Source organism: Strix uralensis, chromosome Z (genome assembly GCF_047716275.1).
Source record: "Strix uralensis isolate ZFMK-TIS-50842 chromosome Z, bStrUra1, whole genome shotgun sequence".
Lineage (NCBI taxonomy): Eukaryota > Metazoa > Chordata > Aves > Strigiformes > Strigidae > Strix > Strix uralensis.
Genome location: NC_134012.1, coordinates 74,869,664 through 74,883,054, shown reverse-complemented (window position 1 = coordinate 74,883,054; position 13,391 = coordinate 74,869,664). Strand labels below are relative to the sequence as shown.

The window sequence follows — 13,391 nt, the reverse complement described above, 5'->3', positions numbered from 1 at the left end:
AATCCAGTTCCAAGTTGCAAGGTTCTCCTGCCTGGTAGCCAGTTAGTGGTATTTGTCAAACTGCTCTGGTGCCCAGCACCACGGCAAGCAAGAGTCTTGTGCATTTTTGTGAAGTAACTCTGTGCCAAGGCAAAAAGAAGTTCTACCATTTCTCTTTGTAAATCAAAAAACCATGGAGATGCTTATTCCTGGTATCATACGAGGCAGCTCACAGATCACAAACCTTCTGACCTCTGTTACTGAAGTCAGAATGTCTTTCTCTTAATATTCTGTCTTCCACTTACATTTACAAGCAAGCCGATTTCTGACTGACGTTCCATGAAAATCTTGTTTCTGAGTTTATCAGCCTATGTCTGTTCAGTCTGGTGTAGAAAGCACCAACATACATAAGCTGTAATGATTCCATCATCAGTCATCAAAATGATGCTACTGTAATAGGTTAGGGCCACAGGTTGACATTCTTAGTTTCAGTTGAATGTTTTTCCCTATAGCGTATTGTCATGGCAAAAGAAAATTGTTGGATATGTTTAAATCACAAGATGCCACCATTTGAATAGTATCTCTTCAATTGCTGTTGCATCTTGGTGCAGAAATTAAAAAAAGTTTTTGTCTCTATTCTGCTGTGAAAGTGAGCAATTTTGGTCATCTTTTGGTGAAGCAGCCAAATATATCTTAGAAGGGTCTTTGTATATATTCGAAGGAGACACTTCCTATCCAAACATTCTGGAGAGGTCAGTTAATGCCTGTGTGCTACTGACATTGCCGCTCTTCCTCTTCTAATGGTTTTCATGAAAACATATGAAGAGTATTCACCCAAAGTGAGCTACTGGATCCATTTAAGGTGATGAGAAACCTGTAATTGATCTTTACTAGAGCCTAGCTTTCCCTTCTAATGTGTGTCCTTAATTTACAAGTTTTGAAGATGAGATGACTTTATGATGGCAAAGTGCAATAATATATGCAGACTGCGTGTAGCTGCAGCAGTAATACTATGAAAATTTAATGTAACTAATCAACATAAATTTATTTTTTGAGACAGCAGACTTGTTTTGGCTTCAGCTCAGAAAATCATTAATTTGGTACTTAATTTCATGCACGTGACTCATCTATTGACTTGGAACAACTCCTATACTTAAATTTAAACATATGATCCACATTCTTGGGAATTTTAACTATATGAACATGATTCTGCCCTTATTGCTATGTGGTTCTTCAATCACCTGTGAATGATTAGTACCTGATATTTTTGTGAATATTGCATATGCAGCCAGCTTTCTCAGTCTTTGCAAACCTGATGAAATGTTTGTGTGTACAAAAAACTGTGCTAATAAAAAGCAAAGTCCCTTTTTATTAACTTTTTAATGCTTAGCTCATCATAGCTGTAATTACTCTATTAGACTTTAAACATTAAATGTTTGAATGATGGTAGTGCTCCAAAGATGAAAGGGGATAACATTAAACATCCAAGTAAACAGTTTGGCATCAGAATAACAGTGTCTGTGGATTAACTCTGCAAAAGATTTAGGATTTTAGTATTGCAAAATCAGAATAATGCCGTTTGGGTGAAGACTTGTTTCCACATACGTTTCTTGGATTTAGCTTACAATGTTACCACCAAATAAAGTGCTGTTTGAAGACATACATTTTTATACTTCAGAGGGTTTTGTTGTAAAATATGTGAACGAGTGCTCTGTTACTAAGGGGTGGAGTTGACTGTTAAATGCCTTTGCCTCTTCAAGTTTGAGTCCAGTTAGGAAGTCTGATGGTGGACTGGGCTGTAAATAGACAAGTATATCTTTGTGAAAGATGTCTTCTGCCTCTAAAGATGTTGGTACACTGTTTCCTTAATTGATCATTTTCTCCAGGAAAGTCAATGAGATTATGAAGAGGTTACACTTACAGCTCTGTGAAAGAAAAGCTGGGGATTTGGTTTGAATGTCTGAGATCTAAGTGGGCATTTTGCCTGTAGTGTGCTCCTTTGTCATATATACCATACTGCTTTCAGCAAGCTAATGAGATGCTGAGTGCCAATCTTTGTGTTTTGGGAGGCAATGTATGTGATAACCTGATCCTACTGAAGTGGTACAAATTTTCTGTGAATTCACTGAGTCTGAAATTTCTGTGCAAAACCACATTTGTAGTGCATTGATAGACATTTCTAGGTTAATCCTTTGTATGCCTTGTCATACATTGATTTTGATGGGATGCTGTTTCTGTCACATGTTTACATGTAATTGAAAACTACACTATTTTTGTGGTAAAGTTTGACATGACTTTACACCTCTTCATTCATTGGTGCTAAATAGTAGGCAGCTCATGATGAACTTGCATGCAACCTTATCAGTAAATCCCTTTCATGGCAAAAAGGCAGAACAGAAATAGAAACACACCCATTAATCAAATAACTTGTTCAACCCAGGACATGGTGTCCTTTTCTTTCAACTGAAGGTTTACCTGTCAGAGGGAAAGAGAAGCAGTGGAGTTCTACAATGTTATCTGGATTATTTCTATGAAAAAAATTATTAAGATAAGCAAAATGGGGCACTTTGTCAAATGAAAATGACAACAGTGATTAAACATAAGGACTACAATAAGTGGGTCCGGGTAGCTAGGCTACCAAATATAGCTATTTTTAAAAATGGAACTTGCATAAAGCCTATATACTGATTGATTCAAAGTCACATAATAGAGGAAAATAGCAAAAATCAACATCAAGCAGAAATAAATTATAACATAAAAATGATAAGGGAGCCATGCTTGTTTGAAAATGAAATGTTATAAAAGGTGCAAAAATCCATCAGTCCTTCAAGAAGAAATAAAATACCCAGGGTTTTCTTTAGAAAATATAATACATAGCTGCTGTAATTTCCAATGCATCATATATCATAGGTGTTTGTTGGTAACATGTCAGAGACAGATTAAATAAAAAATCCATTAGGTTTCAACATACTATAGAAAATGGACAGGTTTTGTTAAATATTACCCTAAAAGAACAAGTACTGCAGGCTTGCAGCTTACACAATATAATCATGACTCCATATATTCTGTGGCATGCTGAACCAAATTTTATATCAAGAGAGTGTATGGCCTCATATATTGTTGGTACATTTTTATGGGAGTACAAACTCCTGAAAAAATGTAAGTTTTCATCTAATCGGGTATTAAAACAACCTATTTTCAAAACTGGCAGAAAATGCTCTGTTTATTAAAAAACTAATACTGCTATATTAATGTTATTTTTAATATTTAACGCAATAAAGCACTTTCAGAAAAATATATAAAAGTAGTTACTGCTGTTGAAGAAATACCATTTTACCACCTAGTGTTAAAGTTGCCAAGTTGTTTCAGCATGACAGGTGACTGCATGTGAAAACAAAGTGTGAATTGGGTGAACAATTATGTCAGTTTATTTTAAAATAATCTGCTGCTTGGTGTTTAGAGACTGCGACTTTCTTCTTTGGGGATGTTTTGAAAATATTTTGGGTGGCATTTAAGACTGTGGGATATTGTTTTAATTTTGTGCCTGTTAAATTCCTTTTGGGGAGAGTTTGCTGAAAGAAATGTATAAACAATTTTAGCAAATTGTTCTGAGTGCAGAGAAACTTGAAATATTGACTTGGGATTTGGAATTGTGACAATAATTTGAAACCACAAAGTAAATGCAGTGTAAAGATGGTGCCAATTATTTTCTCTATTCTCTCATTGCTAAGATCTAGAAGAGTCACTCTAGTTTCCTTGTTCAAAGGGAGGTTGTGTTTTGTTGGAAAAAAGATTCAGTATCTGGAAAAATTACAGTATAGGAGTGAGTGTTTATTGCTGGTAGTCAGTCCTCAAAATGACAAAACAGTTTGGAATTGAGAAGTGTTAGAATAAAATGTGTGGTTCCCTGTTCTGAATCAGGAGTGAGACATTTCCATGGTAATGTCTCACCAAGGCTGTTTTAATGCAGTAGTGGGCAGATTTTGAAATTATATCTTTGACTTCAGAAACTCTGCATTTCTATTATGTTTTTGAAAGGTAAACTTAATTGCATAGTCATTTGTAATATGAAAACTTCAGTAAATCTCCCTGAAAAAATTTCCCCAAATTTTAAGGTCTGGCAGCTATATGAGGTTATATCTAGAAAAAACAAAACAAGAAAACAACCCCTACCCCACCCCCCCCACCCCCCCAAATAAAAAAACCAAACAACCCACTGCTAAAAAAATCTCAAATCAAATTAGCTCTGACACAGTATGAAGCTATGAATGTGAGCATATTAAATGGTAAGGGTCAAATTAAGATGAAAGTCTGTCAGTATTGCAATAAGAAGAAGTTTGGCCACAAAACATAACAAAATGGGACTTGATTCTCAATAATAATAATAAAATCCTTCTGAAGGATTCAGAATATATTTTATTACTTTTTAACTTTTTTCATAAATTATATTGTGCTTGAATTTTGCTCACTTTGGAAGTAGAAAATATATTTGGTTTGGGGTTTTTGGTCCCTAATTATTTTCTACACTCTAAGAAACCTTCAGGCAAAGACCAATGAAATTTTTTTGGTACTTTCTCTTCTGTATCAGGATCTATGCAGCTAGATTGTGATGGTGACATATGATTAGAAGCTCAGAGATATAATTTCCATTCTAAAGTACATTTTGTGGTTAACATTTATACTGCTTTGACATTCACTTTATCTAGCTGCATGGTTTTATGAATGCTGGTAGTGTGAATAATTGATTCGGTACACAGAGAGCTTTATTTAACACATTTATTTCTTTAACAGGTATATTTTACATTTGTAGTTAACCTTCATCGCACTAAAGGTTTATTACTTAAAAATGTAATTCCTTTGAAAAGTATTCAAATAAAAAGCTCTGGTGCACCTTATTATATATTTAGTTAGCAGTATGGAAGATATATTTTTAAAGATCTTTGAAAAATATTGGACCAAATTTTCTGTTAGCTTAAATTGGCAGGTTCATTTTCTAAGTGTCTCTTAGCAATACACTCTCAGTGCATAACAGAGTTATAACAAAGGAAATCTATGTATTTTTGATGGGAGTTATAAAATCTCTGATTTTGAGAATGGTAACCTGGCATCTATTAATTATCAAAACTGCGTTTTGTCACTTCAGAGTTTAGTTCATATGTAACCTAGAAAGAAACCATCATTGTCTGGTTCCAGTCTTGGTGTCATCTGAAAGCACAGGTTTTTTTAGAATGAAAATTTTATTCAATAACATGACAGTGTTAGAAAGGTGATGAACATTTTGGGAAGTATTTATTTCTGAAATTGTTTTTCCTATAAAATGATGACTAAGAGATAAGGTTGGCAAAATGTTGAGTAAAAAAATCATGCCATTCTTATTTTTCTAAGTGCTTTGAGAGGAATAAAAATGTTTGATTAATGAAATGTCTTCTTGTATTTGCAAAATGTAACTAAAATAAAGCACCACTTCTTTCTAGCTAAGTAACCTGAAACAAGTCACAGTTGTGGATGTCTCAGCAAACAAGTTCCATTCTATTCCAATTTGTGTACTCCGGATGTCTAATTTGCAGTGGTTGGATGTTAGCAGCAACAACCTGAAAGATCTCCCAGAAGACATAGACAGGTAATTTATATTTTAATTCATTGAAAGTCTTGTGAACTATAAAGTAAATCTAGAAAGTAACAAGCTTCAGGAGACACCATTAATGACAACATGAAAAAAATCACATTTGGAAATGCATCAGATAGTTTTGCATGTAAGATTTATGAAGATTATTAATGGACTAGGTCAGAGAAAAGAAACTACATTTTCTATCTCATTGATGGCAAACTGCAAAGGCAGTGCCTCTACTGTTCAGTTAACTAATTATCTTTTCTGTTGCATTCATGATAATTTGTCATTATATCCAGGCATTGTTCTTTGGGAAGTTCATGGGGCATACTCTGCCCCAGTTCCAGCAAAAGGGACTCACCATATGGAGTTGGCAGCAGTATTTCTCTGGAGGGTAGATGGGGTGGAGGGAAAGATGAACTAAAGCATATTTAAGTTACTGAAAGAACCTGATAAACTTTGGCAGTAAAACAGAAAATTATTGCTAAATTTAAAAAAGACACCGACAATCTTCCCCTCCTACTCTGAAGCATATACGCATGTGCACACATATACTCACTCACAATTTAGAGATAGTTCTGGTTTTAAAAAAATCATGCTGATCACTTTAATGGGACTTAATAGCCTGAGAAAGCACTTTTTCTTATCCTTGGGCCTATTTATTCACTCTGGAGTCCTGTTGTAACTTGGTTTAGAAAACTTTACATAGCCGTAAGTAAACCAAAACACATATTAACTAGAGTTTATTAAAAAAATATGGATTATTTATTAATAGACATTCCTGAGACAGAAGAAACTTCACAGAAAAATCATTCCACTTTAACTTTTACAAGACCTTTGTTGCTGGGCAAAAGACTTTTCTGGGACATTGTGTAATCACAGATTTCTCTGACAACAGGACGGAAGTCTTAATTTGTATTAGCAATTCACATGCTCTACCCATGAGAGCATAAACCTGCCATTTTTTTCCAGGTGGTCTGAGCAGAGATTTGATTAACTTCAAAGAGCTTCTAGGAGGATAATTTTATTTTATGGAAGGATACCCACTCAAGGGTTGTTTTATAGTGTAACCTATATATATTTCTCTATCTACAAAATATTCCTTTTCTATATTTCATCTTCTCCATTTCATACTGAACTGCCAGTCTTGATACTAAAGCATCATAATCAGACACCACAAGATAAGGTTTTCCTTTGTTTGACTTTGGGTTTTGAATTTTGAGATCTCTTGGGCTCATGTGCATTCTGAAGAGTAGAAAATGTCAGGATATCCCTTCACCCCAGTAAACTGATACTCTTATTCAGACTCATGATTGCAGTGCCTGCAGTGTCAAAGAAACTCAATGAACTACCATGAAGTGTGTGATTAAAAAATATGAGTTGGCAGTAAACTGAAGCTTTACTTAATATCTTTCCTGAATTCAAACAAATCATATGGGCCTGGCAAGCAGTAGCCCACAACAGTGTTTCAGGAATGGGCCCTTCTGGTCAAATGAGACAAACACCAGTTTGCTATGCTTTTTGTCTTCTATCTACTCCAAAGAATAAATGCTCAGCCACAAATTACTATTGCATTAGGAAAAGCCAGGGAAATAAAGCAAAAGAAGCCCAATGCCTTCCTCCACAAAACATCATCATTAAATTGATTTCAGTGGGATGACTTGTAAGAGCCATATGACCAGGAGCTGGTCTTTCTCTTGCTCCCCGCAGTACTAATTAGTAGTGAAAAACAACAGATGGGAGTATACTGCCTAGCACGGACCTATCTAGTTCATAGAAGCCAACATATGGGCAAAGGTGTGAGCTGGTGATCCATATTTTTCATTAGTTCTGGGATACACATGGTGAGGCTTTATGTCATATTCTGTCAACATCTTCTGTATGAAAGTACAGTGATTTTGTAACCTTTTATTTTGGGCATGCTTCTGAGTACTTGTCAGAGGTACGCCATTAATATCTATAATGTTGAACCATGACTGGAAATTTCCATTAAAGTTGATGACAATTTGTGAAAGCGGGGTATGAGTAATTTTTGAGAAGCCAAAGATGGTACATGTAATTGTTCTTCTTTTACACAAGATTAAGTCTATATTGCTACTTTGGATAGGTGCTCCTGTCTGAAATAAATATTTCAAGTAATCTTTAGCCTTTATGTTTTTACAGGTTAGATCAACTGCAGACTCTCCTCCTACAGAAAAATAAGTTGACTTACCTGCCCAGAGCTCTGGTCAATATGCCAAAGCTTAGTTTGCTAGTTGTCAGTGGCGATGACCTGGTTGAGATACCCACAGCCATCTGTGAGTCAACTACAGGTTTAAAGTAAGTAAAAGTGAGAGAGAAAGGAATATGCTCTTAAAAAGATACGATGGATGCACCCAGGAGAAATACTTTTACAAGCATCAGTTTCTACAATACCTGGTGGTCAAATTCTGACCCAATTTATATCAGAGCCCTTAAGGAAGCACTAGAGAGATCGGAAATTGCAGAACACTGGCAACTTTCTGATTTTCATCTGCCAGTTCCTCACATTGTGCATCTGTATGCCTGAACTGCTATTCCTGTGTAGGCTTGGTCATAGTGACTCTTAACTGGATGTGCATAGCCATGCCCCAGAGAGGGACCAGTAATCTAGAAGTCATCTGTTGATAAACTCAGTGCTGTCAAAGGTATGCTGCTGGGAGTGGGAGATGTGGCTAGTTAAAAGGCTAAAGAGTGTCATGTGAATTTGGTAGTTCATATATTTGTTGTGAAACAACACCTTGTTGCTGCATGCAGGACAAGACTAAAAGGCTTTTCAGTCTGCAGTGACAATGATCTTGCATTTCTGCATGCTATGGTCAGGTCTTTGATTATGAAACCATTTGAGACTGGTTCTGGCTGGGATGGAGGTAACTTTCCCCGTAGCATCCATTATAGTCCTGGGCTTTGTATTCGTAGCTAAAATAGTGTTGATAATACACCAAGGCTTTTGATTATTGTTGAGCATTGCCCCCACAAAGGCCAGTAGGCTGAGGATGAGCAAGAGATTGGGATGGTGCATAGCTGGGACAGCTGACTCAAACTGACCAAGGGGATATTCCATACCATATGACATTATGCCCAGCAATAAAAGCTAAGAGAAAGGAGAAGGAAGATGGCACATTTGTTATTAAGGTGCTTGTCTTCCAAAATAACCGTTACATGTACTGAGACCCTGCTGCCCAGGAAGTGGCTGGACATTGCGTGTTGATGAGAACTAGAGAATAATTTTTTTTTGCTTTGCTTTGCTTCTGTGCATGTCTTTGCTTTTCTCCATTAAGCTGTCTTTATCTCAACCTATGAGTTTTGTATCTTATATTCTTCCCTGTTGTGCTGAGGAGGGGGAGTGAGAGAGCTGCTTGGTGGGCACCTGGTCAACCAGGGTCAACCAACCACAGATTCACAGCAGTTTGTGAGATTTTAAAAAGCCATATGATTTGTTGGAACATTTGTTCTTTTGAAAGTAACAATTTTATTGGTTGTTTTCCTTCTTGGAGTGGTAATACCATCAGAGATTTTTAGAATGCTGTGCACTTAATTTGCACATTATGTAAGTTGTTTATGTAACCATCTAGTTTTTCACCTGCAATGTGTAGCTTTAGGAAAATTGCAGATATGGCATAATGCACATCCAGTCATGCATTGCAAGAGAGAAGTTAAATAACAATGAAAAAATGGAGATACATGTCAGCTAAGTGATACTGACAAAGTTCCAGATTGCAAGGTGGTGTTGTTAGCATGGAGTTCATACTGCTCATTAACAGAAGTGAAATTACAGTGTAGTCTGTCAGAATTTCTATAATAAAAAAATATACCTGTTATTGCAAAAAATGATGTATGTAGATAGGTGAAAAGAAAGAGATAAATCTGATCATTTTTATATTGAAAGTGGAGTAAAGAAAAGTTGCCATTTGAAATCTTTATTTCTAATAATAGATTGATCTTAACAATGCCATAAGGCAAAAATTGAGCAAATGTTCTCTATGTTTCTCCTTCTGGCTGTAGTAACAACTTCTAAAATGTCATTCATGTTGGCCAGTGATGTTCAGAAGCCTGTTGCATATATTATTGCGTTAATCTCTCTCTAGATTTGTAAGTCTCAAGGACAGCCCAGTTGAAACTATTGTATGTGAAGACACTGAAGAAATTATAGAAAGTGAACGTGAACGTGAGCAATTTGAGAAAGAGTTTATGAAAGCATACATTGAAGACCTAAAGGAAAGGGGTATGTGTTAACTTGCAGTAAACTTCCTGCTATTTTGGATATAAACACAGACATACTTTGGGAACATTAATTTTTAAGAGTGCAAACAATATACCCTTAAAACATAATTGTCTGTTATGTTATTAAATCAGATTAAAAGTGAAAATGTCAACTGTGTTTTGCTAAAAGTTTTGGCCCTAACTAAAACAGTTGTTATTGAACAAATGTACACAAAATTAATGGTGTGTTTGTACATGTATTAACCTTATGTCAATGATAATATATGCAGTGATTATCCTAATTCTCAAGATTTACTTATGTCTCTTGGGATTAGCATTGGTGATTTTGAATTCCTGCAGAAGTGCTTCTCCTCCTCAAAATGAAACACAGTGTATATATGAAATGCTTTTTGCATTGATAGAACATTCTTTAACAGTGTATCTGTATCAATGTACTAATTGTTTAATCACTGTAAAATCACTGTAGTAAAGTAACTGCAGTAAAATCACTGCCTTTGTCTTTAGTGCACAGCACATGAAAGTTTACATATTACTTTATTTTGCTATTTTGTCTTATATTTACCATAATTAAGTAACTGTCAATCTTTTGAGTCTTGTTTAGTAAAACATGTTAGGAAACAAAGGGAAAATTTCCCCTGAGCTAAAATAACCTGTAGGGTCTGTTCAAATCTCTTTTGAGAGTTTGTGTGTAGAAATGAATTTTTGTGGAATGAATCTTACGGTATCTTTTTATTCCTTGCATTTCACATAAGTGGTCTGTATAGTAGTCCTACAAGATGTGGTAGAAGAGAAATGTAAAGGAAGGCCACAGAATGTTGCTGCAGAATACTTTTCATGTTCTGATACTAGACTTTTGTTACTTAATGTCCATAAGTATTCAAGCCATCTACATCTAAAGTGAAGTCTGCTATAAAAGTGCCTGCTTCTAATAATGGTAGCAATGGTGGTTAAAATGGAGTGAAGGAATGGAGGAAAAACTGAGACCATAATTTGGCTTTAGCGACACTCATGAAATATGTAGTGATGGAATTGTATTTACATACTCACAAAATGTGGAGTCTAAAATAATGGCTGTCAGGCTGCCTCAAATCTGCATTTGGCCCTGTCAAGCATAGGCCAGCTTTATACTCCTTTGGGTCAAACCAGCTCAGGGATACACTTTTCTGCCTTCCTAGACAAAACTTATCTCCATGCTTTTTATGATGAGGCTGGATCATGAATGACTCTTGGATTTACTGCTTCTGAACTCATGCTATAGATTATGCCAATACCTGCCTTTGAAAAGCAGACTGGAGGAGGAATAACTTCTGTATAATACAAGCCAGCAGAATTCTTGAAAGATAGCACAGAGATCACTTGTAGAGTACCTTTGAAATAAAACCAAACATAGCTGTTTCTAGCTCAGGGGTCCATTTATTTGCACTGGATTACATAGCTGAAGTCTGAAATATATTTCTTTTTTTTTTTTTTTTCTTTTCACAGATTCTACTCCTTCCTACACTACGAAAGTATTACTCAGTCTTCAGCTTTGAAGATCAAAAATCTCTAAATCACTAGTGAATATCAGAACAACTCTATTTTTATCCACCTGAATAGAAAAAACTGGAAAACACAGATGGCCAGAAGCACTTCAAAATCATAATGAATTTTTTTATTTGTTGCTGTAGTTGCTCCCAGTAACTACAGATAAAACAAAGCAGTAGAGCCTTCATAAGATGTTGTTTCACCTTTTAAATCAACATGTTTATTTTCAAGTCCACAGCCACAGCCACTAATTTACATATAGACGTGCTGAAAGTAATTATTCACTGTAATAAAGTATACACAGGCATAGATGCCCTCAGGATGAAGACGTTGTCCATTGTAGTTGAAACTGTGGAACATAAATCATCATCTTAAAAAGAAATTTGATTTTATAAGAGGAGAAGGATTAATCTAGAAAATGAGTGTGATCTGGTGTATTCTTAAAGCCATGTAGCACATTCAGTTCTTTACAATATTTTAAAGTGCAAACTCATACATAGTTTGAATTTACTTTCTCTTCTTTGAGGAAATTGTCCTTCCTGGGATTTTCAGTTTAGATAAGTTTCAACAACTTTATACATAGAAAATGTAGCTATTCTGCTGCTTTTTTTCAAGCATGTTATAAGCTTCTACCTGTCCTCAAATTCAAATACCAAAATGACTGAAACTTATGTGCTAAGTAGTTTTATAATATAGCATTAAATAAGATTTTAGAGATTAAGCAGTGTAAACAAATACTATCTGCAAAATGATGATACTGTCTTCTACTAATGGTTTCAGATTACAGGATTCTGTGGATATTGGTATTTTCCATGTTGTATGCGTTTGCTGGATAAAAAGTTATTTTGCTTGCTACTTAATAATCTGTTTATATATAATTATGTAAGTGTATATACTGTAGAGTTTCAGAAGTCTAGTTTTACATACATATTTTGTTTAATAAATCAATACTTTTAAATCTAAAAAGACTTGAGACTGAACATTTAGACTCAAATCAGAGAATTTAAATATTCATAAAATTATGAGTGCAATTAGGGGAAATGATATTTATGTCTTGAATTTTTATTACAGATGAGCTATGTCCAGTTTTGTACAGTAGAGTGGCACTTAGTCATATTTAAAAAGCTAAGCAAGAAAGGATGTGCTTCTCAAGACTTCTATATAAAAAAATACTGGTTTTGATGTTTTCTTTCCTTTTTAACATTCATTCTTTTGAAAGAAGAGAATTTGTAAAGATCATGTGTTATTTTTTTCAGTCACAAACTCCTGCACTCATGTTACTATCCAAAATGAAACCTTGAGTTGGTCTCTAGGTGTTAATGCTGATTTTAAGCAAGTCCTGGAACAAACAGAAAGTTTCAAAAAACTCCAAGAAAACTTAACATTGATCTGAAACAGAATAATGGAAGATCTGAAATGTTGTTTTTATTACAAAGGTCTTGAATTATGATAAAATAGTGGCAGTCAAAGTGGCCTTATAGCAATCAGGCTATCTGAAACTACACTACCAAACTTTCTTTTAGTGAAATTATAAATTTGGTTGATTATATATTGATGTAATAAACTTCTGTAAGACATTTGATTTGGCATTTCTAGATTCTATTGTAGACTAATACGATCCACTGAAAATCATAGGAATGAAAATTACAACTGCTGTGTTTATATGGGAGTTGTAACTTTAAGGAACCTAAGGGCGCAAACACAGTTAACTGAACAAAAGTTCCCAGTGCAAATTCTAGTGTGAGAATTGTAGGATATATTAACAGAAGGTACTCGAATAGAGAAGTTGTATTAGTACTTATTTAACATTGTTGCTAATCTTGAAAGATTTATGCTGTTCACAGATAAGAGTGATGCAGATAAACTGGGGAACATTCAGAAAAAACCCAATAGCATAAACCCACACATTTTTAAGTTCATTAAACAGTGAACAAGTCCATTTGTTCGTCAATATTTATCAATGAAAAATCAGTCTAGAAACAGCATTTTTTACTGCAGCAAATATAAGGCAGAAGTCTAAAACTTGAATTCACAGATT

The 13,391-nt window shown here is 34.9% G+C and overlaps 1 protein-coding gene across 2 annotated transcripts in view; it reads left to right on the top strand.

Moving 5' to 3' along the window:
• LRRC2 (leucine rich repeat containing 2) overlaps positions 1–12,935 on the top strand; it is a 76,797-nt gene extending 63,862 nt beyond the window's left edge. For both annotated transcript variants that reach the window (XM_074856595.1, XM_074856596.1), the window contains exons 6-9: positions 5,454–5,599; positions 7,751–7,906; positions 9,694–9,830; positions 11,312–12,935. In XM_074856595.1, the coding sequence (XP_074712696.1) occupies positions 5,454–5,599; positions 7,751–7,906; positions 9,694–9,830; positions 11,312–11,361 (489 nt within the window). In that variant the 3' untranslated portion in view covers positions 11,362–12,935. The remainder of the gene's footprint in view (positions 1–5,453; positions 5,600–7,750; positions 7,907–9,693; positions 9,831–11,311) is intronic.
• Positions 12,936–13,391: the final 456 nt, after the last annotated feature.